This window comes from Polyodon spathula, chromosome 19 (assembly GCF_017654505.1).
Source record: "Polyodon spathula isolate WHYD16114869_AA chromosome 19, ASM1765450v1, whole genome shotgun sequence".
NCBI classification, from domain to species: Eukaryota; Metazoa; Chordata; class Actinopteri; order Acipenseriformes; family Polyodontidae; genus Polyodon; species Polyodon spathula.
In genome coordinates, this window is record NC_054552.1 from 1,870,223 (window position 1) to 1,896,030 (window position 25,808).

General features: G+C 39.2%; 1 protein-coding gene across 15 annotated transcripts in view; it reads right to left on the bottom strand.

Moving 5' to 3' along the window:
- LOC121294572 (myosin-binding protein C, cardiac-type-like) overlaps positions 1 to 21,673 on the bottom strand; it is a 40,914-nt gene extending 19,241 nt beyond the window's left edge. Inside the window, exons 1-23 of one of the 15 annotated variants that reach the window (XM_041218367.1) lie at positions 21,567 to 21,673; positions 19,184 to 19,453; positions 18,073 to 18,147; positions 17,427 to 17,513; positions 16,592 to 16,740; positions 15,683 to 15,800; positions 15,114 to 15,159; positions 14,275 to 14,319; positions 12,550 to 12,609; positions 12,169 to 12,171; positions 10,695 to 10,733; positions 8,502 to 8,525; positions 7,793 to 7,956; positions 7,281 to 7,413; positions 6,828 to 6,830; positions 6,575 to 6,699; positions 5,770 to 5,875; positions 4,481 to 4,647; positions 3,363 to 3,528; positions 3,002 to 3,108; positions 2,721 to 2,750; positions 2,339 to 2,478; positions 809 to 883 (exon numbers count right to left, since the gene is read on the bottom strand). In XM_041218367.1, the coding sequence (XP_041074301.1) occupies positions 809 to 883; positions 2,339 to 2,478; positions 2,721 to 2,750; positions 3,002 to 3,108; positions 3,363 to 3,528; positions 4,481 to 4,647; positions 5,770 to 5,875; positions 6,575 to 6,699; positions 6,828 to 6,830; positions 7,281 to 7,413; positions 7,793 to 7,956; positions 8,502 to 8,525; positions 10,695 to 10,733; positions 12,169 to 12,171; positions 12,550 to 12,609; positions 14,275 to 14,319; positions 15,114 to 15,159; positions 15,683 to 15,800; positions 16,592 to 16,740; positions 17,427 to 17,513; positions 18,073 to 18,147; positions 19,184 to 19,453; positions 21,567 to 21,591 (2,157 nt within the window). In that variant the 5' untranslated portion in view covers positions 21,592 to 21,673. The remainder of the gene's footprint in view (positions 1 to 808; positions 884 to 2,338; positions 2,479 to 2,720; positions 2,751 to 3,001; positions 3,109 to 3,362; positions 3,529 to 4,480; positions 4,648 to 5,769; positions 5,876 to 6,574; positions 6,700 to 6,827; positions 6,831 to 7,280; positions 7,414 to 7,792; positions 7,957 to 8,501; positions 8,526 to 10,694; positions 10,734 to 12,168; positions 12,172 to 12,549; positions 12,610 to 14,274; positions 14,320 to 15,113; positions 15,160 to 15,682; positions 15,801 to 16,591; positions 16,741 to 17,426; positions 17,514 to 18,072; positions 18,148 to 19,183; positions 19,454 to 21,566) is intronic. The other 14 variants (XM_041218371.1, XM_041218368.1, XM_041218369.1 and 11 more) reach the window with 14 other exon arrangements.
- Positions 21,674 to 25,808: the final 4,135 nt, after the last annotated feature.

The window sequence follows — 25,808 nt, forward strand, 5'->3', positions numbered from 1 at the left end:
TTCCGCCTTCGCTAGCTACACAGTGCGTGTGTGGTGCTTGCAATCAGACTTTTTACTTTTTGGGGGGGGTTGGTTTGTTACTTTGAAAATTATTTTCACTTGTTTTTTTTGTTTTTTTTTATCTAAATAACAAATCTCCTTTGCCAAAAATGTGTAAAAATAAACCAAAAAAACAAACTGAAATGTTGATTTTAAAATGTAAAGTCAGGGTAATGATGTACCTGGTGATTCATAATGCTGGCACCGTTTGGATGTAAGCAACATTTGTATTTTTTGCTGTTGTGTATAAAGGGCAGTGTTGTGGGCTACAGTTACAGATTCTGCCTCCTGCTGGTGAGATGAGGCTAAAAGCTCTAAAACCACAAATGTAGACTAGCGGGGTGGCAGTTGAAGATGGAGACAGTTCTGTAGAAGGCCTTCTGTAAAAATTTTCCCTTTATCCAAATAACATTTGAAAGCTTTTACATTTTTCCTGCTCCTATCATAAATGGCAACCCAATTGAATGTGGTCTATAACTATCTTTTAACTGTGGACTGATTTTCTTCAATCCAGAATGTCAGATTACAAACATCGTAACTTAATAATAAATAAATGTAAAAAGAAAACGTTAAAATGGCATTTAAAGCTATTCACGAATTAAAGAAAAAACAAAGAGCAGAAAGACAGAAAAGGCAGCAGAGGAGCGTTGCTGTACCTCACACACCACAGAGACACACAGAACCAGCTGCTGCTGAACTGGGCCTCTCAGGCTCTTGCTGTAGTTTTGAGGTTCTGATAGGCATGCAGAGTCTGTATTTATGAACTTACTTTGCCGTCTTTCATCAAATCAGCACTGAACTCCATGTCTGAGGATTCCTCGCTCTTCTGCGGTCTAGTTTTACCCTACATGAGCAAAGCATAGCTGTGAAGCAGTACAGAAGAGCAGCGACACCAAAGCAAGGCAGAGAAGAAGATTCACAGACACAGCCAGGGCCAGGGTAGGAGGACAACAAGGTGGGGGAAGAATGAGCTTTGTGTGTGTCCATGAGTTCAAGTAATCCGTCGTCTCCATTTGGTAGTGTTTGTAAATATCATTCATATTATATATATATATATATATATATATATATATATATATATATATATATATATATATATTTATTTATTTGGAGGCTGAATGGCAAGCCGAGTAAAACAAGGGTGGGGGATATTATGGGGTACATTGATTTTCTTGCTAGAAATGTAAGAAATAAGGAAGAGAGAAAACAAGTAAACAGAAGCAGAAGTTACAGGAAAACGAACACAGGGACGAGAAGAAAAACTCCACAGCGCAGACACAGCAGGCCCTACACCTTTGAGAACTGTAGCCTTTTTCTAGTGCTGCTTCTGGTTCTCAGTTTGTCAGATACCTCGGGAAGCAATGCTTTACAAAGCCAATGTCCTTCTCATATGTGTAACCCTCTGTCGCCCTTGCTGTTTGCGCTATGTTGGGTTAAGCTTTCACTAAAGAAAATCATACAACTCTCAAAGCAGAAGCAGTACAGTAATGACATCACCAACGGACTGAAAAGCTGTAGCCTGCTACTCAGCACATAACCTCACAATTATTTGACATGTTAAGCTCGAACATTTGGAGGGGGGGGGTCCAATCTTGCCCAGTTTATTCGCTCTGATGAGATTATAACACCCAAGCGGAATGCCAAGATGATATCAGAATATCTATACTTAACAAGAAACCCAACTATAGACATGTTTTTAAAAGCTTGGTTTTCATCTTAGAAAAAAAATATCCTAAAAGAGGACATATATCCTCACTTAGAAACCCCTTTATGGTACAATACGCTTCTAAAACATAACAGGAAGTGAACTTACCTGTAGGTCTTTACCAAGCGCATGAAGCCCGACTTTCTTAACCTGTGCATTTTTAATCTGAGTAAACATAGAGCCACTCTGTGGCTTGGAATTTGGTTTCAGGGGACTAGGTTACAGGCCACTGCATGGGAACCTGGGGGGGGGGGGGGGGGGGGGCAGTCTTGAGGTTTGATACAGCAAAGTTGCCCCAAACTAAGTCTCCCGGTGTCAACAATATACAGTCACAAAAGACAAGTAACATTCTTTCTTTCTTTCTTTCTTTCTTTCTTTCTTTCTTTCTTTCTTTCTTTCTTTCTTTCTTTCTTTCTTTCTTTCTTTCTTTCTCATCTGACAGTCAAGTTTCTCAACAGCAGTCATGTTACTATACCGTACTAGAGGTAAATGAAGGATAATTATAAATTAGCTTTATTTCAAAGTATTTCTATGTCAGTAATGTATATAGGCTGATAAATCCTGTGGCATGTGTTAGGTATGATGGGTGAATACCTTGTCAGCTTTGGTCCACACCACAGTGGGAGCAGGGTCTCCTGTAATGGGCACGTCCAGTCTCAGTTTGTTCCCAGCCACCACAATGATAGTGGTCTCAGGGGTGTGGCCAACACAGTCCAGGTGAATTTTGGGTGGATCTGTCAAAATCAATCATCACACATATATGTTACTGCATTTAGTGCAATGCATCACGAACAATATATTACTAGAAACCCACCATTATGCATTAACTAACAAGGTTTTATAGTAGGGGGTGCGCATGAAGCCAAAGAACCAATCCAAAAAACATACCGAATGGGATCTGGGATTCAGATTAATATAAAAGACAAATGAAAAAAGCTAGCATAATAACTATTCAAAAGAGATTACAAAAACGTACTTTGTCTAGGCACATAGTCGATCTTGACCTCTGTAGGAGGGGGAAAAAAACACAATTAACAAATATATTTGGATTGTTTTATATATTCTTGAGCAGAATACAATGTACCTTTAAAACCAAATTTGAAAATTGCACACTTTTCTTTAACTGTGGGATAACCTCTCTTGTTTCAAACGTCACTCAGTGGATGTCAATCTGTCATTCCACATTAATAGAAATTGTGCTATTTCTTGGGGTAAAATATATTGGGTGTGTTGTTGGAAGGACTGTATGATGAATACCTAGGAAGTTCAGTTTGGCAGAGAGATTAAAAGCGTATCCTTCAGGGACAAAGGTGTAATCGCCTTCATCTTCTGGCTTCACGTCATCAATTGTCAATTTATGATTCCTAGAGAGAAATTAATATTTTATCATTGCAGATAATAAAGTGTTTGAAGCATCTTAGTATTCTCTGTCATAATGATATTTTTGCAGTTTTCCCATGCTTTTCCCATGATTATACTATGCATGTTTAATAGTCCTGAATTTTTTTTAGTCGAGCTGAAAAATAAACTCTTTTTCTGTGTCTACATTAGAACAGGGCAGAGTAAGGGATGGCATTGCATGATACTGTATCTCGGGAGTCACAGTGTGACTTCTCACCTGCCGATGTGTGTGATGTGAACTCTGTCATTGGCTTTCACCTCCACGCCGTTCTTGTACCAGATTCCTTTCACGTTCTCGTCCGAGACCTCGCATTTAAACACGGCCTGGTCTCTGGCCTTCACTGTCAGATCAGCAATGCTCTGGTACACTTCCAAATCTTTTTCTGTCAGGCAGAGGAGAGCAAAATGTTTGTCAGAAGAGAATGTCATATGTGTGCTTTACCTATATGAAAGTAAATCAGCCACCATGGCAGAGTATTTCCCTGTCTGTTTCTTCTCTAGATGCACCTCCTGGCTACGTGACGACACACTTTCTTTGTAGCCAGTTTGGCTACATCGAGTTTGAGATACAAAGCCAGGCAGTGGAGACAGGGCATTTGTTTATTTTTGTTTAGCTGTAGTTTTTTCTCAGTTGTAATATTATTTCCACAGTGCAGCTGGTGTTCCTTATAAGCAGTGAGCTGGCCCCCACCTGCTTCTCTGATATGTTACGAAGAGAAATGTGTTAACCCAGGACGTGAAACTCCAGGGGAAAAAGGAAACAGGTGGAGCACTTCAGTACAAAGTCCATTGAGCTCTGCCAAGACCTTGTTGGGTATGACCCAAACAAAACAAAGTGTGGATGTTTTCTAAGTATAGAAGCATTTACATTTTATTTCAGTAATAACCTTGACACCCAGATGGAGACTTGTCGATCAGATTTCAGGAAGGGAAACAGTATTGAAGTAGTGCATATGGAATTAGAGCTAACCCTTTCAGCCCTGGAGAGACCCTAAGGTCCAGTCTGATCTTAGCACCCAATGTTAACACATGCTGTCGGAAATCACATGGGAACCTCATGGCTCCTAGGCTGAGGTAGTGTGTAAATATGTGTAAAAAAAAAAAAAAAAAAAAAAAAAAAAAAAAGTTTTTCCTGTTCTCATGTACACTCAATAAAGGTGTTCCATTCTTCAGCTCGACAACAATAATTAAGGACTGAAAGGGTTAAATGCACATAACGAACTTCTCTAGTGCAAAGACTCTTCTGACAGTCCAGCAGGTTCAGAGACAGAATCCTCTCTGCTGCTGTTGTTACCATGCTGTAAGCACTTATATGGTTAGTGCTTCGAAACGCACCTTGGACCATGAGCTCAGCTACAGACTCCCCGCCATTGGTCTTGACCATGTAGTGGCCACAGTCTTCCTTGGTAGCTTCGTTGATGATCAGGTAGTGCTTCCTGCCGTCTTTCTTGAAGCGATATTTGAACGTCTCCTCACGGGTCAGCTCCACGCCATCCTTTTCCCTACAAGGTCAAGGGATAAGTGCTGACTTATTAAACCAGAGTGCCAGCGACACGAGTGGGGGGCAAAGAGGGATTCAATGTGCAGAGCAACACTCCGGTAGGCAGACAGACAGACAGACAGACAGACAGACAGACACAGTGGTGTTGCTAGGATTTCCATTCAACCCTCACAACTCTTTTAAACAGACTTGGTAAATGTATTGAGAAGGTGTTACACAGCGTTGTTGCTTTTTCGTGATTATTTAACGTCAGTGTTGAGTATAAATTGTGTACCTTCTTTAAACTTAATAGTAAACCATGAACATTTTTGTTCCTGTGTATATACATTTTAATTACAAATACTATACAGTGTTGCCATCTAGCTTTTTATTTGTTTTTATTTGATACTGATATTAATATTGACTATTGTTACAAACAAACATTTACAATGTATATAAATGTAACCACACAGTATTCTGTGGTACCACAACATTGTCACGTTTCAAGGTTACTATGCTTTTGTCCATAAGATTTTACTCATATGTTTTTTGAAGCTGTCTCTAACTCCAGTGATAACCCTTTAAAATGTGTGCTCTGTTTACTTCCACATTTGCTTTGCACATGTTCATATAAAGATCATATTAAACAAGAGATGTAAAGACATCCTTACAACTTAAAGCTGCCATTCATTTGTTATGAGTAAAAATAGGGCATCAGCATTACCAGTACATCTGTGCTCTCAGTCACCAGTATCTTTTAATGAAGAAGAGCAGTTGTTTTTTTGGTGGATATTGTCAGTGAAGTTGCTCACATGTCTTCTACACATCTTTTCAACCTTTTGAAATGGCATCACTACCACCCTCTACCTAATAGAGACACCTGCTGGAGGAGGTGGGATTAGCTCTCTTACTGACCCTGTCTGTCAATGGGGGCAAGTCATATAGCACAGGAGGGCCGAATGGCCTTTTCTCGTTTTAGAATTTCTTATGTTCTTATATAACCACAGCAATAGAAATCCAGCTTTAAGGAGTCTTTTCAAAAGCAGGTCCCATGTTGAACCCAAGTAAAATCAACAGAGGAAAGAGATTCAACATTATGAAATATGTAGATATAAAGTAGTCCTTTAGCCCTTCAACCACTCACCATTTGACCAGGGCTCCCTCCTCGGAGACCTCACACACGAACTCCACTCTCTCTCCCTTCATCGCCATCTGATCCTCAAGGGATTGCAAGATGAGTACCGGGGGCTCTAGAGACACAGAGAGGGAACAAACACAGACCTATCTGTCGCATCACTGAGATCAGATATGTACTACTGTTTACTGTGTTTGACTGCAAGCAACAAAAAAGTGATCTTTTTTAATTAAATCCTTATAGCGGCTTTTATAAAGAGCCAAATAAATTGTAATATTAAATTATAGGTAAGTGATGTTTTTGGCATGTTTTGCAGCTTTAGCATTAAATAATTGCATATGGTTATCTTAGTTTAGGTAATGTTTTACTTATTATACCAGCCCGTCAGAGGGAAATATTCAAAACTCTAGCTCTTTCAAGCTGTTATATAACAGAACTCAGCAGCACTGAAACAGGAAGGGCGTTTTAAATACCGTAGTCTCTTATTAGCCAACTATAGTCAGAACCATGCAAGCAGCATGAAATACTGTACATGCTGATATAAACTATAGAAACAAACTCCAATATTGGAATAGTATGTGAAACATGTACTAAACACCAGTCAAGGCAGTTTTAGTATGGTACAGGTTCCCATCACTAACCAGATAACATCGTTAGTCTGAACAGCGTTCGGTCCCCAAGTGGTTTGGAAAAGCGAGAGTCGACAGTATATATAACACATACGTTGTAAATGATTCAATATTATCATACAGTAATAGTTCACAAAATGGACAGTGCTTCCATTGGATAATGATCTCCTTTCTCTGAAGCCTACCTTTGACGAAGAGCTCAGTGAAGCACTTCTCCTCTCCGATGACACACTGGTAGGCAGCGTCATCAGCCAGAGAGCAGTTGTTGATGGTCAGAATCCTTTTATTTCCGACATTCTCAAATAAGTACCTGGTTTAGCAAAGGGCAGAAGAGACAGTCTGAGAACGTATAAGGTCACCAACCCTCCCCTTTTTAAGTTCACCTTCCCACATGCACAGTAAAAGCAGTGTTAATGTGCACAGCATAGATGAACTTACTTGCTACAAGAGACGTCGTAACAGTCCCACGCGGTAGTCAGAACGTAAGAAGAAAGAAAAGAAGAAGCAATTCAGAAGGGAGCGAAAATATTTTAAAAAATAATTTTTAAATGACAAAAATGATAAACCATATGCAATAATATTTTTATGACATCACTTTCATCACTGAATACTTTTTAGCAAACAAGGCTTTAAAAACATGTACTGCAAATGCTTAGAACATAGTCTCCAAGACTTGATTGGAAAGATAGAAACCTGATTCGAGGGTGCTAATGCATGGTAGATCACGTTGGCCAGGTAAGAGTACAGACAAGGTGAGCTACCAAGGTTATGCCCAATAACTAGGGATTTATTGTGAGTGTGAAACCTTTACTTCCTTTTAAATCTCTGATGCACACGTTTAGTTTAATGGACGGCAGCAATACAGCAAGCATGCCTTTGCTTCGCTCGTACCTGCCACTCATTTGGATTTCCTGCCCATTCTTCAGCCACTTCACCTCCGCATCAGGATCGGCCACCTCAACCATAATCTTCATTCTGTGACCTTTGTCCACCTGGTAGGCTGGGTCAAGCTTCTTAAGGAAGGCTAGAATAAGAAGAAACATCACCTATGACTTCAAAATGCCCAGTTGGAAGGTACAGTAAAATCTTTAAGGTCATGTCGACAACCGTTTTGGTTACTGCTGCTCTCTACGATGTTTTTAATACAAGCAGTAGTGGAATTTGAAATTCAATTAAAAAAAAAAGTGGTCTGCGATAGTGCAGGTCAGCAATAGTCTAATGTTAGAGCAATAAAATAGATCCTGCCCAGATTTATCAAGGCACACCGCAGAGCGATCTGTTTTCATAACAAGGGCAACTTCTCGTCCTTAGAGGACATTTCTGAGTCTCTTGTGACAGGTTGCACTTGACCGGCCTGATGGACTGTTCTGTGATGCTTTAACCGCGACCCACAGACCACCAACCTTGACTCTTCTTTTCGTCTTTCTTCATCCTCTTCAGTCTCTTCAGCATGCCGCGCAGGTCGGTGATGCCGTATTGGAAGGCGATCTTCTCGTACTCGGATGGAGGCGCGTTCTTTAGGATTTCCCACACGTCCACCTCCGGCTCATTGCTCACGTGGGTGGCCCTGGAGCAACAACATGCAGAGCATCACGAACGCTCCACAGAGCAAGATAAGGGACTGGGTTAACTAAGCTCAGTAAACAAATGGAACGATTAAAGGACTTTTAACTTGCCCAGAAAACTACTAAAACACAGCAAATTGCCACTGTCATTTTACAGCTGATCAACTTAAACATGACTTAGTAAACTGGGCCTGTTTTCTCTTGTGCAAACAGATGTTGCGATGTTTCTTTTAAACATTGCTCAATAATACTAGTATCTTGGTTCAAATGTATAACTCACATGATCATATTTACAAATATTTACATATATTTAACATGATTTTAAATGTTAACGTTTGCACTTATAGAAATAAGTAAAGATATTTCCCTTAAAAACATATCATTACTTTCTTTTCTACTTTCTATTCTGATTTAAGAGAAAACACAGAAATGTACATTCCAGTCAGACAAATTCAACAGGCTTGATCACTGATAGATAAGCAAATGAACAACAACAAACAGGCTGAACAATCATGCATCGAAAACCGCTTTTTGATCATTTTCTTACCGATTTGATGCTTTTAAAAAACTGCTGCACTCAGAAAGATGCACAACACCAGCAGAAACCGAAAGGCACCCCCATGGCAAAGCAAAGCAAAACTTGTTAACACAGGGCACACATTGCATTGCATGATAAACAGTGCTGCGCATCTACTGTCAGATGCTTTGCACCACTTTGCAATTTACTGTAGGTTCAGTGGCCAATCAGACTTGTAATTATCATTGAGCAAAACCTCCCTTTTTCATTTTGCAATGCATATTTTTCAAATATCAGTGTATATTGAAGATTGAAGAATGATAATATAAATGAATCACTTAGACGTGCACTGCTAGGAGAACTATCCAGAAAGTACAAAAATACAATTTCTAACATGTACAAACTACTGCAAAGAATGACAGTACTTTTTCAGTTACATTTTGGCCACACTAGTTTAATGATCCATTAATACACATGTTATTGATAAAGATTATTAACAAGAGATAACTATTTATTACAGTGTAAGTATTTTCTTACAATGCATGGCTTACATCAGTGTGTTACTTTAGCTTGCTGATATAGTATCGATATTATTACACTGTGATGTTGTTTAACATATGTATATATGTATAGTTCTTATTAATTTTTATAGCGGATCGTTAAACTAAAGTGCCATTCATATTTCATGCATTGCACAAATATCCGCAATAATCTTGTGATAACCAAAGGGTTTCTTTGTGAATAATGTTATGCATTCCTGAAGCAGTTCCAGATAGTTGATGACTTCTTTAACCACAGTCTAGGACAGTTTGATGAAATTCATAAAAATAAACAACTCATGCCCAATGCTTTGGTGAAAAAATACAAATTCCTTTTCTGTGATTTTGACTTTCAACTGTGTAACCAGGAGAGCAACACAGGTCACAATGTGACAATTTGGGACTTACTAACTCATAGGCAGGTGCTGAACACCTGTACATTCTGTACAGTCAATTAACAATTACAATGGAAAGGCAAGGGTTTGTGGTGCTGCCCCTGGCTGGACAGTTACTGTCATTCATAGGGTAGGTGTTTTGTGTTCTTAGATATTCCTCCTGTGGGTCTACATACAGTGTGTTCATTGTCAAACACCATAGAGAGTAGACCACGGGGATGGAAATAAGACTCCTATTGCATAGCAGTTTCAACCCATACCCAGCTGTGAGCTTGAGGTAACAAGCTCTGGTGTGTCTTATTAGACTCAAGAGTAAAACCAGGAATGGATCACACTGCTACAGTATGTACTTGGGGAATCTTTTTTTCCATCACTGGACCAGGTTTTTGAGTGGAAAATGAAAGTGAAGAACTGATACCTTTTTTAAATGTTGGGAAGGGCGTGTCGAACAGAAATGCTTGAGGCCAAGCACCATTACAAAAAAGGTGCTCGAGATTCAGAAACTTTAAAATACACACTGCATTTGTCTGTAAACTGCACATATATCAGCCAAGAAAGTAACTGTAGATCTCTCAATTTTAAATTAATATCTTAAGCCTATGATTAACCCATTGAAGACCAGTGTTCTATTGATGTAAACCCTGGAAAAGCTTGCTGGAGTTCTGCATCTTGTTTACAAGAGCAACCAGCAGGTCTCAACAATGCAAATGCTGCCCTCTCCCTCAACAAAAAAATGATTCTTTTTTTTTTTTTTTTTTTTTTTAAAGCAGGCAAATGAGCTACACACAAAAACACTCATAGCGCTGTGGCAGGGTGAATGATTGCAGGCTGTTTCGCTGATTTGTCCGAGACAGGGTGAACAACCATAACTCAAGAAATCTAGGTGCATGTGGTCAGGCTAAATCGCTGATTAGCTTGGCTACATGTCTAGAGCCACTTGGATCAGTCTGAAAGTGAGTTCAAAGATAGAACTCATGTAGTGCTGCTATCAAGGGGGCCGGGTTTTGTTAAGAAGAGAGGCGACTTTTGTTTGTATCTCACTGGTTTTATTTGTTTGTTTTCTATACAAATGCTCATCCCTGTGCTGAAACTTAATTTGGCTGTTCCAGTGATTCCTGCCTACCTGACTCCCTGACCATCAGCTAATCTGTTACAAGCTCACACTTTTTATAATGGTACTTGCTCTTAACATTCATGTGATAATGCAGGGGGAAAAAGTGCGTTGGAGATATCTGAGCGGCCAGTATGTGTGGTAAAGACTTGTAAGAGTAACAAGGCTGTACCATTACCTCAGCTGAGCATTAGCCTGAGCGTCAGAGTTTGAATGTCTGTTTGCAAATGAAATAAGTCAGCAGGAAACATTATAAAATACAGATTTATGGTTTTAGGGTTATCATGTGTGGGGCACAGAATACGTTCAAAAACAACAAATCAGAAATGTTTATATATGACAAAAACTAGTGCGATTGTAAACATTTCTACTACAGGAGCGTACACAGACAAGTGATATTAACAAAATGGGGGGGGGGGAAGTGCTTGGTAAATAAAGGTGATATTGAAACACGTGCAAAAGTGGATTTTATTTTTCTTTTCAAATGCATTAGAAATGTGAAGATGTTTTGATACAGGTCTTTGAGATCCCAAGTCCTCTGGGTTTTACGGGTATCATGAATTCATGAAGTGATTAAGATTGGACTGAGGTCATTTTGGGGTAGAGGTGGAGAAAAGAGCAGTGCTCCTGACTTCAAGGACCTTGTGCAGCCCTGCTTTCCTATATATGACATCACACTGTGTGAGAGAAGGGATTTTGAAAGGCATGTATCAGAGTGTTGATGAATATGCTGCACACCCTCATTTGAATAATAGAGCTCCATTTACAACAGCTCATTCGCTTTATCATAAGGGTGTTTACTTACCAAGACAAACAAGCGCAGGAGTGAAATGCCACAGTCCGCTGTGGGTGCTGCTTCGTGGTTTGAGCTTTAAAAAGGTTAGTTTTAACTCACACTAAAATGTGTGCGAATTCTCTCATGGCCACGAAAAACGTATTCCATTATTTCAAGAGGCAGACTAATTTTCAGCTACACTCCTTTTCCTGCTGGCTCTATGTTTTTTTTTTTTGTGTGTGTGTTCATGAAATTAAGCAGTTGGAAGCATTTTCATTCTCTTGAGTCGACGGGTCATTTCTTTCCATCGTGTGATTTGTTATCATTAAACAAGCTGTAGACTACAGTTCTGCAGTAATATGTAGCTTTAATGGGCCCTGGCTCTAGGAGTAATGTTCCTATTGGCTTTCTATTAAAAGATAACCACAACGTTTGGATGTTAAAGAGCATGATAACTCTAGTAGAAAATACATCAGTAACAAATACCGCATAGAACAAATGTGGTATTTCTTGCATCCACTAGAGGGCACCAGAGAGACAGTCTAATAAGTCACATTCTGGTGTACCAGAGGTTAAATACGATTCTTAGGGCTCTATTGAGGCCATGCAGGGGCTTTAAAAGTGATTATAACAAATGATGATGGCATTACTCAATATAACTCTAATATTTCATAGCAGTACCAAGTGGCTCTTTAAGCGTACTTCCATTCAGACAAGTACTGCCCATTTCTTATCTTCAAGCAGTGTGTGGTGGAGGTACCAGCCTGCATCCATGCATGTCTGCAGTGCAATATTCACCAGTGTTAATGGTTGCTATCCATGCACAACGGGTCCCATGCATTAGTCTAGTTTGATCCGCACACACTGAGATCCTTACTCTCTGAGAGGGGGGTAGGGGTAATCCGTATATCAGTGAAGGAACAGGATGACAGGCAAACAGGTATAAGGATAAAAGGGAAAATGCATTAGAGCAGAATACAATTTTACACTGCGTATAATATATCAAGTACAGTAATACACGTCAATGCACTATGCAGTTCCATATTATATGAAATGTTGACATTTTCAAGGTGAAAAATGATACCAGTTTAACTGATTATAGAACTGATGCCAGCACTGTTCCATAGCACGTAATTAAATCTGAGCTACTGATAAACAGCTGCATGGATGGAAAGCTATACTGAACAGTATGTAAGGCACAGAGATATTAAGTAATGGCTTGATCAGTGTTGGTTATTTGAATATGTTTACACGGTACCTCTTTCTCAGCAAAGCACTGAAATCCAGCTCTCCTGCCTCCTCGCCTCCATCACAGCTACTGTACAGGAGAATGAGAACAGGACATCCAATCAGCATGGTCTGGAACACCTGCTGGGAACCCTCACCTGCGCTACAGCCCGGACTGCGCCAAGTGGTTACTCACAGAGGGGTGTCCTGCAAACACTTGATAAGCAGCAATTCAAATTTAAAATGTTTTTTTTTTTTTTTTTTTTTATAGATAACCTGTCCTTGGTTCCTGTTACCAACAAAAAAAGAAAATGCCTGTGGGGTTTTCCTACATATCTTTCTTTTTTATTTCCAGAAAATATTTTTTGCAGGTCATTTTAATTAAAATGATGGTGCATCAAGATTTTCCAGGACACCCAAATATAATGAAGAAAGAAAAGTCACTGATAAAGTGATAACTCACTCTTCTGATAATTAGCTACAACTCTTCGGCTTCCACCTTCTTCAGCTAGATCTGAAGCGTTGATACTATTTATTAGAAAATTCACCAAATCAAATCACTAGCTTTCAAGTCCTCAGAAGTCTCTACTTGTTTAATTTAATTGCACATATACAACCAAAGGGTCATCTGAATGGGAATTGCAAGTGACGTTGTAGTTGGTCTCTGATTTTACGAACATGAAGCAAATAGCTTACACTGCAACCTTCAAGTGTGTAACAGGCAAACAAAAAGTGTTAAATGATGCCAAATAATTGTGTATCTTATAATCTATGCATGGTAAACTATTTCTATATTGACCACTGTAGGTGATAATAACTTTTTAACTCATTGAAACACCACCAGTATGTGTTATAGTGTAAGGATGTACCCACATACTGTATCAGTGTCTTCTATGGTTTTCTTTCCACATGTTGGTTGAGGAGTCAGTATTAGGTTTTATCAACACCACCGCACAGCTATCAGTAACTACCGAGGGTACAAGACATGTATGAAAGGGATTGGGCTGGCATACATCATAGTGGAAGATATGTGTGAATGAAGACAAAGGCTTGCGGTTAGTTTGATGAAATGAAGAGATCAAGTACAGGCTCAATTTCTAACAAGAACAAAATAACCAGAAAGCTCCATAGGGTTATTTTTTCATCGCTAACAGTGTGGGTAATGAATGGGAGGAGGTATTTAGATATGGAATGAACTAAACAATGGAGACACAGAGCTTTTGTTTTAATCTTGACTAATGCCACACTGGCACATGTCCTTTGGTTCCAGTAATCTGGTGCTAGTGCTACAGTACTGGGATTAAAAACAAAGCCTGTTTTCAGTGAATTCCAAAAACAGAACAAAACACACAGTGTATGGATGAGCACGCTTATCCAGCCCAGAATTCTGTTGCACTAAAAGTACGATGCATAGTAACATTCGTAGCTTTGTAGTCAACCATTAGCACAAGGAATTCTGGGAGATTCTTATTTGTGCAGCTGGTCTCACTGTTTCTGAAAGGGATAGGTGGTGGTGCAGAGCGAGAGAGGAAAAAAAGTCTGCCCAATTATTTATTTAAGATGACCAATGTTGTTGTATTACTATAACTAACCACATGCACATTTTTGTATTGCTGTTTAATGGATTGTATTTGCACAAATAAACAAGGGGGACTTATTTTTTCCTTATTATGTTTTTTTTTTTATCTCTTATCCCACGACCACCCTGCCAGAAAGCCTGGAAACAAAAGTCTGCAACAAATGTTTTTTGTACTACCTTCCACCTGCTGTACTCTTCCGTTTACCTCCTGGTATGAGGCTCCTAATAAACGGTCATTTCCAAAGTGAATCATTACATTGCAGTAAAAGGTTTAAACTGACTTCATTGTTACAGAAAAGCAGCAGACATCAATAGACAAATGTACGTGAAGGTGACCCATAATGCATTGAGTACAAGTACCAGTAGCTACTGTATGCAGACCAGTGCAAACCTGTAATGCCTGGATTAAAGCAAAGCTAAGCTGGGCTGCATTCAGAGATGTTCTACAGTACCACTGAATGACATGCCAATATAGCGCCATAATGGCTCAGCGGCTCTCTATTTTTGATAGGGAATAGCACTGTATTAGGGACTAGGTTGCGAATTTTGCACTAAACTAATGAGTCCAATACTTAGTTTTAGTGCTGATGTGACTGAAAAGATAATGTCTGATAAGGGCAAGGGGAGCTCATATTAATACCTCCATTTTAATGGGGTTTTACCTAATAGATTCTATAGCTGGGATTTTTAACTTAGGACATAGTGCCATCAGGTGGAAAAGAATTGTAATTGCATCAAAGATTTTAAGTCAAAGCAGATTTTTCTGAACGTGTAATGACGTTTAAGAGATATACTAACCTATACCATCTAGTGCTTTAATTAGTTTTGTATGCCCTCCTCAAAAGTCAAACTGAAAGTAACGATAGTCTACAGTGTACAGTAACTCTATAGGAACAGCTTATATCAGCATAATGAACTTACAAACATTTTAATAACTATGACAGCTTGCATTACTGTTACAAATGTAAATTGAAACATTTAACTCAAGTTCTTAATTGAAAAGCTCCAGCACTTACGTGCGTCTGAAAGCTGAACGGATATCAATTTCTTCGACATGTGCCTCTGCAAAAATGAATTACAAAAAAAGAAGTCTCAAAATCACAATTAACGTAACAGTTTCTTTGTAACACAAGTCCTGTACATTTATCTCCCTCGATGCACTTTATTTGGTATTTTGTAACGTTTACTACAGTACATGCATTTAGCATGCATTGAACCCAATTATAAGAACACATACATTAGCAGCATGCATTTAATACAGTTCTTCTCCTCAAGCTCAGTGTAATGTGTAACTCTGATGTAACAGTTGTGTAGTTACTGCACATCCACTCAAATGCAATAGAAGGCTTGTGGCTTGTCAGCACTGTGCTCTTTAGCACAAGTCAGTTAACTGACTCACGTTCATTTGAAACTGATCCAACGCTGATGTTCCTGACCTCTGTGTCTTTGGAAACTCTTTCACAATCTATTAAATATTCACAAGCCAAGCTCTTTTTTTGTGCTGATTTTCTAGTATGAGACACGTAACGGGTATAAATTTCAAAGCCTCTTAATCGGAGGCGTTGAGTGGTGGAGGAGGACGTACCATGCACAATGAGATCAAAGTTGCAGCTGTCAAACTTGTCCTTGGAGGAGACTTCACATCTGTACGCACCAGAGTAGTTGGCCTTGGCTCCAATGATTTGCATCTCAAAGGTGTACACCTGCAAACGATCAGGACAGCTCAGTTCAGCTCAGCACAGTTACAAAGAACCATTGCAGGCGTCTATATTGTGGAACCATATTGGACAGCAGCAATTCTGTATGCATGCAAACTTGTCATGCCTACAATAATAATAATAATAATAATAAAAAATAATAATAATAATAATAATAATAATAATAATGCCTTTATATATTACCATCTTTGTTGAACAGTCAATACTTGCTCAGTATCTACATTTAAGGTCCAGGTATAGTGATTGCAATCTCTCTAATGTCATCTCTGCTTATCAGTTACCAATATTTTCCAACCACAGATAAGTTGATCAGCATCAGCTTTCTAGAGCATAATCCCTTTCCTTGTAACATGTGACCCAGTGGTTCTTTATTTCGATGACATTAAGTGTCTCTAATTACTGTGTATTTACATAGTAGTTACTAAGTAAATACATGCATACTTACACATAATTACAGTGTTATTATGTATAGTTACAATGTACTGAATGTGTGTATGTAATTACACAATTGTTTCAGAAAGGGATTAGGGTTAGGGTTATATTGTGTAAAAAGATCTGCACATTAAGTACATTGTAACCATGCATAACAACATTGTAAATACACAGTAATGTGAGACACTGCATTGTACTGCCAGTTCTAGCCCTTATATGTTCCATGTGGTCCAGCTCCCTCCTGGGTACTGCCTCCTGGAGCACTGGCTGGCACCTGTTCATGTCTAAATGTTTCCTGAGGCAGTGTGGGAATTGAATCCAGTTCTGGAGCGGGCTGCTCTCACCTTGGTATTCCTGTCGTACAGCTCCTTCAGCTGCAGGTGCTTGCCAGCTTTGCTGGCCAGGTCCATCCACTTGCCTTTAAACCACTTCACTGCTGGTTTCTTTATTAGGTTGGCAGAGCCAACCTTTGCAATGAAAGTAATGTTGGCACCTGAAAATAAAGGCAGTGTGGAATGGTGAAACAAAATCCCCGCTATATTAAAGAATGCTCAGAAGAACTGCTCTGTTCTTCACAAAGGACCATCTCCAAATGCCTGCAAATGTATCAATTCAATTATGAAATACAAAATTCAAAAAGGGGGGTGGGAATATTATTCAACCCCCCCCCCGCATTCTTTCTCTCTGATTAATTGATAATAATATAATATAGACTTTAGTATATTTAATGGCATATATCCATGTTAATCATAATATAATAATAATAATAATAATAATAATAATAATAATAATATATATATTTTTTTATTTTTATATAGTGTCTTTCATAGTGGACCACCATCACAAAGCGCTTTACAGAGGTAGACTGTGAACTGTGCATTATATGCAGAGTCACTTACAATAGGACAGAGATTTAACATCTCTTCCGCAGGATGGAGCACAAGGAGGTTAAGTGACTTGCTCAGGGTCACACACAGTGAGTCAGTCAGTGGCAGAGGTGGGATTTGAAATGGTGACCTTCTGGTTACAAGCCCCGGACTTTAACCAGAAGGATCTAAAACACGTACACAAACATGTACTGTATGGCACTCCACAGTCGTTACATTTCTTATCTGACAGCGCTGTGCAGTGCCAGTGGCCCTCCGGGTGAAGAGTTAATATCAGCTCATTCTTTCTTACCCATTGTCACCTCTCCACTCTGGGGCTTCTCCAGGAATAGTCCCGTCAGGTCCTGTCTCGTGTCTGGTTGCTGGCTCTCAGCAGAAGCTGTGGAAAGCAATGTGCTCAGCCTTTCATATTCTATCATAGCCACTACAATGAATCTCAGCCTTTCATATTCTATCATAGCCACTACAATGAATCTCAGTCTTTCATATTCTATCATAGCCACTACAATGAATCTCAGCCTTTCATATTCTATCATAGCCACTACAATGAATCTCAGCCTTTCATATTCTATCATAGCCACTACAATGAATCTCAGCCTTTCATATTCTATCATAGCCACTACAAAGAATCTCAGCCTTTCATATTCTATCATAGCCACTACAAAGAATCTCAGCCTTTCATATTCTATCATAGCCACTACAAAGAATCTCAGCCTTTCATATTCTATCATAGCCACTACAATGAATCTCAGCCTTTCATATTCTATCATAGCCACTACAATGAATCTCAGCCCATGGAATTGAATGGAGAGGCAAGGGCTGTTCGTGAATAACTAACACTTGTAGATGAATGTGTGTTACATGTACTACTACCACCCTGAATTTACACCCTGATGAAGCGCTTCGTATTACACTGTCTCATTCTCACTCCTCCTCACCGTCTTGCTGGTGGCTTGCTTGAGGTTGACCTTCAGCAGAGGCAGGGGAGCTGGCAGCAGCATTTTCTGTTTTCTCTGTAAAATTTCAATACTAATTTAAAGACACAGTGCCAAGACACAGTCTCAAAACACTGAGCAGTCTTTATGAGTCTGAGCAACTGGAAACAACAGTGCTTACTGCAGGCTGGTGTCCTTTGCATTACAGTACTGCTAGTCACACAAGGTTCCAGGGTTTAAACTGTTTTATTACAATAGCCCCCTCAGCCCCTGTGTGCACAACTGCACCATGTTACGTTTCCTATCTGTGTATCTAATCCAAACTGCTGAAGTAACTGGCCTTCAAATAAAATACACAAAAGGGAAGACATCTGGCAGCACTGCATCTGTTGGCATGCACTGTATTGACATTTAAGGTTAAACAAAAAAATAAGGAATCCAGCATTTTCACTGCACAGATGGAGGTTGTCTCCTATGACACCACTGTGGGGCAATGACTGAGATCTGAGGGGAGACTGCCCCCTATTGGGCAAGCAATAATACTGCACTAGTAACACTGCACTGAATACAGACTGGGGTTTAGCGTGTGAGATCTGACAATATCAGGGTCTTTAGGGTTAACGACGAGATACGTTTTAGTCCTTTATTTAAAATCTCTCAAGTCCATCTACAGACAAAGCAGTTAATAGTTTATTATGTTTGACAATAAACCCCCATTACTTTCATGTTGTTAAATGAGTGTGCATTTAATGACTGTATTTTTGTGATTTATTTTAGGTAATGCCTGAGTTTGCCAAACACGTTCCTGTATTATAATTATTAGTTTGCATGACGGGTCCCTAACAGAGACACAAATGGTAATGAATGCCTCAATGTTAAAACGAAGGTCATCCCACGAGATTTGAGCCAGCATGCAACAAGTACATCTGTCAACTTTCCAGAATAAACACTTGTACTGAAACAAGGGCCAAGGCATCTAAAGTGTTATTCAGATATTCCAATAGCAGGAAACCTATCTTCATACATTATTATAGCGGTTTTATGATATAATGGTGACCAGTAAAGGTGGCGTACTGTAAAGTTTAAAAGACTTTGTGATTGGTCTGAGACCCACCTTGCTGTTCTTTTACTTTGAGTTCAAATTTGACCTTGGAGCTCCCTGCAATTACTGAGTAGACGACGTCATCCTCCTTGCTGATGCTGGTGATGGTCAGAGAGTGTTTATTTCCGTCCGCAGTGATCAGGTATTTCTCACTCGCCACGATGTCGGCAGAGCCCCGCTGCCATTTTACCTTGGTGTCTGTCTTCTCAGTCTCAGCTTCAAAAACAACCGTCCCGCCGGCCACAGCTTCTGAACTCTTGGGCTTCTTGGTGAAGGCGGACGCTAAAAGTTGAATTAGTTTTTCTTAGTTCATAATAACAGATTTTCAGTACGCTGTATAACAGCTTTTAAACTACACTATAACATACAGGAAAGACGCTATCTTCCTCCAGTTGTCTTATCACAATTGATTACCAGTCTGTATGAACGTGGAACACTTTCCTCAGTGACCCAAGCTAGTATTTCTCATTTAGCTTCTGGTATATTTACATGGATTGACATTGACTGTACCTTGCATAACAAACTACAAAAGGATTGAACCACCTGGACAAGCTGCCATGCTATTACCTGTACCAGGTAATACTAGTAACAGCAGGGCTTAGCTCTAGCACCTTTTTACTTTTGATTGTTATATGCCATGTGAGTGAGACATGATACTGACGCATTGCCCCCGCATTGTAGGCCTGTTGTATGGTGCCTTTCAATCAAATGCTTTAGTGCCACAGTGTATTTACAGTATAAGTGTTGTAACTCACAAGCATCTAGAATATTACCACTCCCTATTTTTTGCTAATGCAAGGGTGTGTTTGGGGTCTTATATCTGGAGGTTACATTTAATATCGCCATGTGCAATAACACATGTCTTGATGGAACGCATTCTTTTTTAACTGAACCGACCCCTTGCTGTTACACCAGCCTCATCTCAGGCATGGCTAATAAGACAATTGGACTTACAGTTCAGTTTATTCACCTTCAGATTTCTCCAAGAGCTACTAGAGTCTAGGGAATATTCCCGGATTAAGGGTCTGCAAGGTGGCTGGGTACGCTGCCCAACAGCTGTGACGCACCAAATTCTAACATCTGTGCGGTGCCACTTAACGCGGGCCCATGAAAGTATCTCTGGAATAATTACCCCCTTGCGCTTGATAATAAACACATTCTTGAGCCCGTTGCTTTTTGTAAAGCAGTCCGAGAAAGCAATTAAACTGTTTCCATCTGTCTGATCAAATCAGCACGCGCACCGCATTGTCAGCTGCTCTTAAGTTACCAGAAACTGACGCTGGACCATTTCCACAATGCACACGGCATGAAGCTGCGGCATGCCCAGAATGATGGAAAGACTTAGCGCTGGTATCTGAATGCTTAGTTGATAATCGAGCAGAATATCAGCGAGATCTAAAGCTGCATAATTCGTTAATCTGCACAACAAAGGAAGTTTGTAATGTGGATTGAAAGCTGCAAGCGGAAAGTGCTAACAGATTAATGAAGGCACTCTTTCCAGAGGCAGGTATTGCATGCACAGTAAAACCCTATTGATGGTGCTGCCATTAATTAAACCCATTGTGATAAGGTTTTTGGTACTTTGCTTGTTTTATTTTTGGCTTATACAGGTTTTTGTTTTTTAAACTGTAACCAATAAATCAACTCCTGCTACCTTCCACTTCATGCTCTGGATGTTCAATGGTCTGATAGCAGCTGGGGTGAAACCAACCCACCATTGGAGTGAAACCGACCTACAGCTTAAGCAGCGGCAACACATTTTAACTGCTTCTTATTCATATTTTAATATCTTAGTAACACTTTACATGAAGTGCCTCTAATTACTGTGTGTTTACATAGTAGTTTCTTGGTATTAGTTACAATGTTATTACGCATAGTTACAATGTAAAGCTTTTTGCACAATATAACTCTATCCCTAACCCTAACCCCAACCCTTTTCAGATACAATTGTATACTTACATATATCGTGCAAAAATATTTACACATTAAGCACATTGTAACTATGCATAATAACATAGTAATTCTGTGCAAGTACACATAATATACAGGCTAGGTCAACATATTCACAGAAGGAAATTAGCTTTACTGTGCTTGGCAAAAAGCAAATAATGTTTGTAAACGTACAGTAAAACTCTATTTGAAGTGAGTACACATGGAACTAGTTCACATGCTTGCATGTTTGTATGCATTGAATTGGACCCATAAAATCTAGGACTTTTTTTTTAAGTACCTATGGATTCCTTGACCTGTTTTCCATTATAGATTCTGTAACAAACACTTTCTTTTGTAGCAAATCTATATACATTAAAAACACGATGAAGGAACTTCTTCTCATAGATGATGCGTCATTTAGATTTTAATGTTTGCGAATAATAATTATGGTACATTCCCTTACCAGCTTTCTTGGTAGGTTCTGGCATCTCGGAAGAGACTGTCCTTGGATAGAAGTCCCAGCAAACAAACTTGAGACACTACAAACAGTGCCTTTAAAGATCTGCTGAGTGCTTACCCAGAGTGAGGCTGAAACAGCAGACCCCCCCCCCCTCACACACACAACAATGGGACACCAAACATCCCCCTCCACCAATAAAAAAAGATTATTTCATCAATGCCCACCCAACTCCATGATCCACATGACAGAATCCTCCTCCTAAATTTAGACAACGACTACAGTGGAGTCACCCACACATTCTCCAGATCGTTCCTCCTGTGCCTGTGTGCTGTGCAATGCTATAGAGATAACTTGGGGGAGCGTTCCCAGGGGTAATCTTAGCAGTTGGCTCAGCTAGGACAGCATTAAAAAGCAGCAAGCACGTACCTCGCCTTTCTAGGAACTGCAGACTAATTTAGAGAACCTAGGGTCGCGACGAAGGGGTGTCAAAACAAAATGCTACATTTTCCAGAGATGATCCATTGGAAGAAACATAATGTCTGTTTGGCATGCCTGCAACTGTTCTATGCTGGTGGTTAATACAGAAACACGCTTAAAATAACACAGGAGTGAAAGTTTCGTGACTAGGATCCCGTTAGTCAAGTATGCAAACGCCTCAGCTAATGCCTTTAACAGTATTATGATTCTATTGAATAAAATGTCAGTTTGGAGATTTGCTGCCTTTGCACAGGGGTCTCCAGCAAAGCCACATAGGGTAGTTAGGGACCTGGCATATCTTTCCAATGACGTTACACCCAATTGACATTTCCCAGAATGCATCTGTGCATAAACCGGCCTGCCCTCTTCACAGATATCTCGCCCAGCTCTCTCCCAGACTGGCTGTCTGGAGGGTTTTGCTAAGCTTTGTTATGTGGTGTGTTGCAGTATGCTGGTTACTAGGCTGCGGGGGGGGGGGGGTGCGTACCAAGCCTGCTTGTCTTGTGCAGTCTGCGCCTTCACTCTGGTCTATATTTGCAGGCACTGAGGTCGGGGACAAAGAGAACTTCTGTGTTCAGTATGTGTTTGTCTTTCCTGGAGCTGTCTGCTATGTGAAAAATGGTTCTGCTGAACAGAGATACAGAGAAAGGTTGGAAAAAATGTGATCAGGCTGCTAAATCATTCTAGCAAGTTACCTGACCAATAGGAATATGTGTAAAAATGAGGGGCTAGATTCTCAAACCTATTTACTCCGAATCCTCTAAATGTAAAAACATCAATTAAACATAAAAAACAATTAAGAAACAACTCAATACTTCATTCAAACTCCTGAATTAAAAGTCTTAGTTGTTTATTTCTGGGTTGCTAACTTTATTGGGTTTGTTTCTCCATTCAGAAAAAAAAAATTGGGGGTAATGACGAATTGGAGTAAATCACGCTGATAAATCGGTCCTTCATGAACTTCTTCATATTTGTTTATTCATGTAGATCCCCAATAGTAAACTAGGACTTTTTAAAAAAAATATTTAATATGTGAAAACGTAGCAAGCAGGGCCGATCCACAATTCCCCGCACAGCACAGAACTGCTTAATTACTATATACCAGATAGCCTTATAAGTAAGTTTACAGATATCCTAGGACTACTTTAAACCATTTCAGTGAGGAAACTCATACGATAGATTACTCAATAAAGCTTGGACTAGACAACACCACCACTTCATTCATATTTTACACTACATTCTTTGGCCTCGCTTTTCGAGGTACCCCAGGAGGGTCAGGATAGCTGCCCTCCCCAGTTAGACAAATTAATGTGCAACACTATTCTACTGTTCATAACAAGCTATTATTTTTAGGTCAACACACAATATAAAGCATGTGTCACTACTGACCTCTAGTGGCACGTGGCTTATTTGCAGGTACTGCATAGACCGTTCTGGAATGTTTAATGGCTTACCTCATTTTGAAGTGTGATGTTCTGGTCTATTGAAACACTCTAGTTTAGGGGTTGTAAATCAACCAAAAATGTGTGATGCTAGCATGTAGGTGTTAGTGCTTAAGAACAGGGTTAGTTAGGGTTAGGGTTAGGGTTAGGGTTAGGGATAGAGGTAGAGATAGGGTTAGGGTTAGGGTTAGGGTTAGGGATAGGGTTAGGGGTAGAGATAGGGGTACAGATAGGGTTAGGGTTAGTGATATGGTTAGGGGTAGAGATAGGGGTAGAGATAGGGTAGGGTTAGGGACAGGGTTAGGGTTAGAGATAAGGTTAGGGTTAGGGTTAGGGTTAGGGTTAGTGCTGCATTGTAATATGCTGTAGAACTGTTTGGATATATTATGGTGAGCTTTATGATAGTGTGATTCCATTAAAATAGAGAGAACATTTATGTTAGTGTTTGTGTTAGTGCTCTACCAAAGTGGAAAAAAAAAAAAAACTAAAAAAAAAGGATATTTCAAAACCAGATGTTTGAGTTTTTTAAAAATAATTTATTTTATATTAACACATGTCCACAAATTTTTACTCATTCAGCAAATGGATGCCAATTGTGAAACATACCGTATAATAATAAGACTATCCTTCATCGCTAATGTCTAATGCTGAGTTTACTGGAAATTGCTAAAGCAAGTGACTGTGAATACAACGTGATTTACAGTATCAAATTAAATATTTCTGACTTAGATTTATTTGCTCATCCATGACAGCAATGAATAAATGGTCAAACAATAAAATTACACTTCCAAAAAAAGAACAAAAAAATCATGATTAATGCCAACTTAAATTACATTTTTATATAAAAAAAGGAGCTATACCTTGTGTATATCTCATGATAAGCCTGTTTTGATGACAGCAGCTTAGACGCGTTTCATGCGTGCCAGACTTCATTCAATTGATCAAAACTGATTTAGTGACTTTCATATATCACGTTGAAAACCTTGGATAACAGTTTTGGAACGAACATGTCATGCATCGCCTATAATAGAATGGTATAAGAATTCTTTCCGAAACGCCTAACAAAATGCAAACAATACAGAAGAATGTCATGTGATGTTGTAGGCTCTGTGGTTGCTTGATATAGCCAGCTCAATTTCGAGAGCACAGATAGGGCTGTATCAAGTGAGGTGTGGCTGCGGACATTAGGAACAATGGCCCTTTCTACATGTGCTGTGTTTTTCTGTATCAGTTCCTGCTTTTTATAACATGCAGTTCCCTATATTATTAAAGCAGCTCCCGGTACTCTGTGTTGCCTTTCAATCGCTGATATATATATAAATATTTAATCCGTTTTTATTGCCGTGCATTGCTTGCACCATTTAGCAACAGGATCTAAATACAATTATTTGGCTGAAATTATGATACAGTCGACAATATTTTTTTTCCAATGATACATTCACCTGGTTTAAGAATATATTTACTAGTTATCTTTCATGTTTATATTTATTGTCCTGTGGTTTGCAGATCAAGCTACATTCCCAGTTGAAACGAGACACAATTGAAGTAATGTAACAACAGTGGGAATATGAAGAGGTTTTATCACTCCTGCTTTTTGCAATTTTGTTTGGGAGTTTTTTCCCGGTTTTAATGCTTATGTCATTGGAATAGGTGAGACAATCACCAGATTGATATTTATCAGTGCAAAAGTATGGTATGTGCAGTTATCAATGCATACAAGAAATGCAGCAAAGTCCTGGCAGGTAAAAGCTTGCAACGGATTGTTAAAAAAAATAACATTGCATTCCTGGCAGTGCATATATAAGTTTAAGGTCTATTCGACCTCTGATGAACACAATTTACACAGACTTCTAGATGATTGGCCATTGTTATGAAAGTAGCTGTACAGTACATGCTTCCTTTGGATGCGAGGCAGCGGGTTTAAAGATGAGATCATGGCCACATACTTGCTACTTACAATGCAAACAGTTTTGCTAGTGGAAAGCTATACATCTAAATTAGCTAATAGTATTATCAGAACCAACGCACTTCTTGTTTTAATTAGAAAGGCTCCTCTCAGCCATGTATACGCTAATGCCTTCATCGCTTTGAACTTGTGATTAAGTGTCACTAATTACTGTGTATTTACATATTCGTTACCTAATTACACACAATTACAATACATGTGTGTTTACACACAATTACAATGCATAGTTACAATGTCCTTAATGTGGAAATCTTTTTGGACGATAGAACCCTAACCCTAACCCTAATCCTTTTTTGATACAATTGTGTACTTACATACAGTATATTGTGCAGAAACATCTACGCATTAAGTACATTGTAA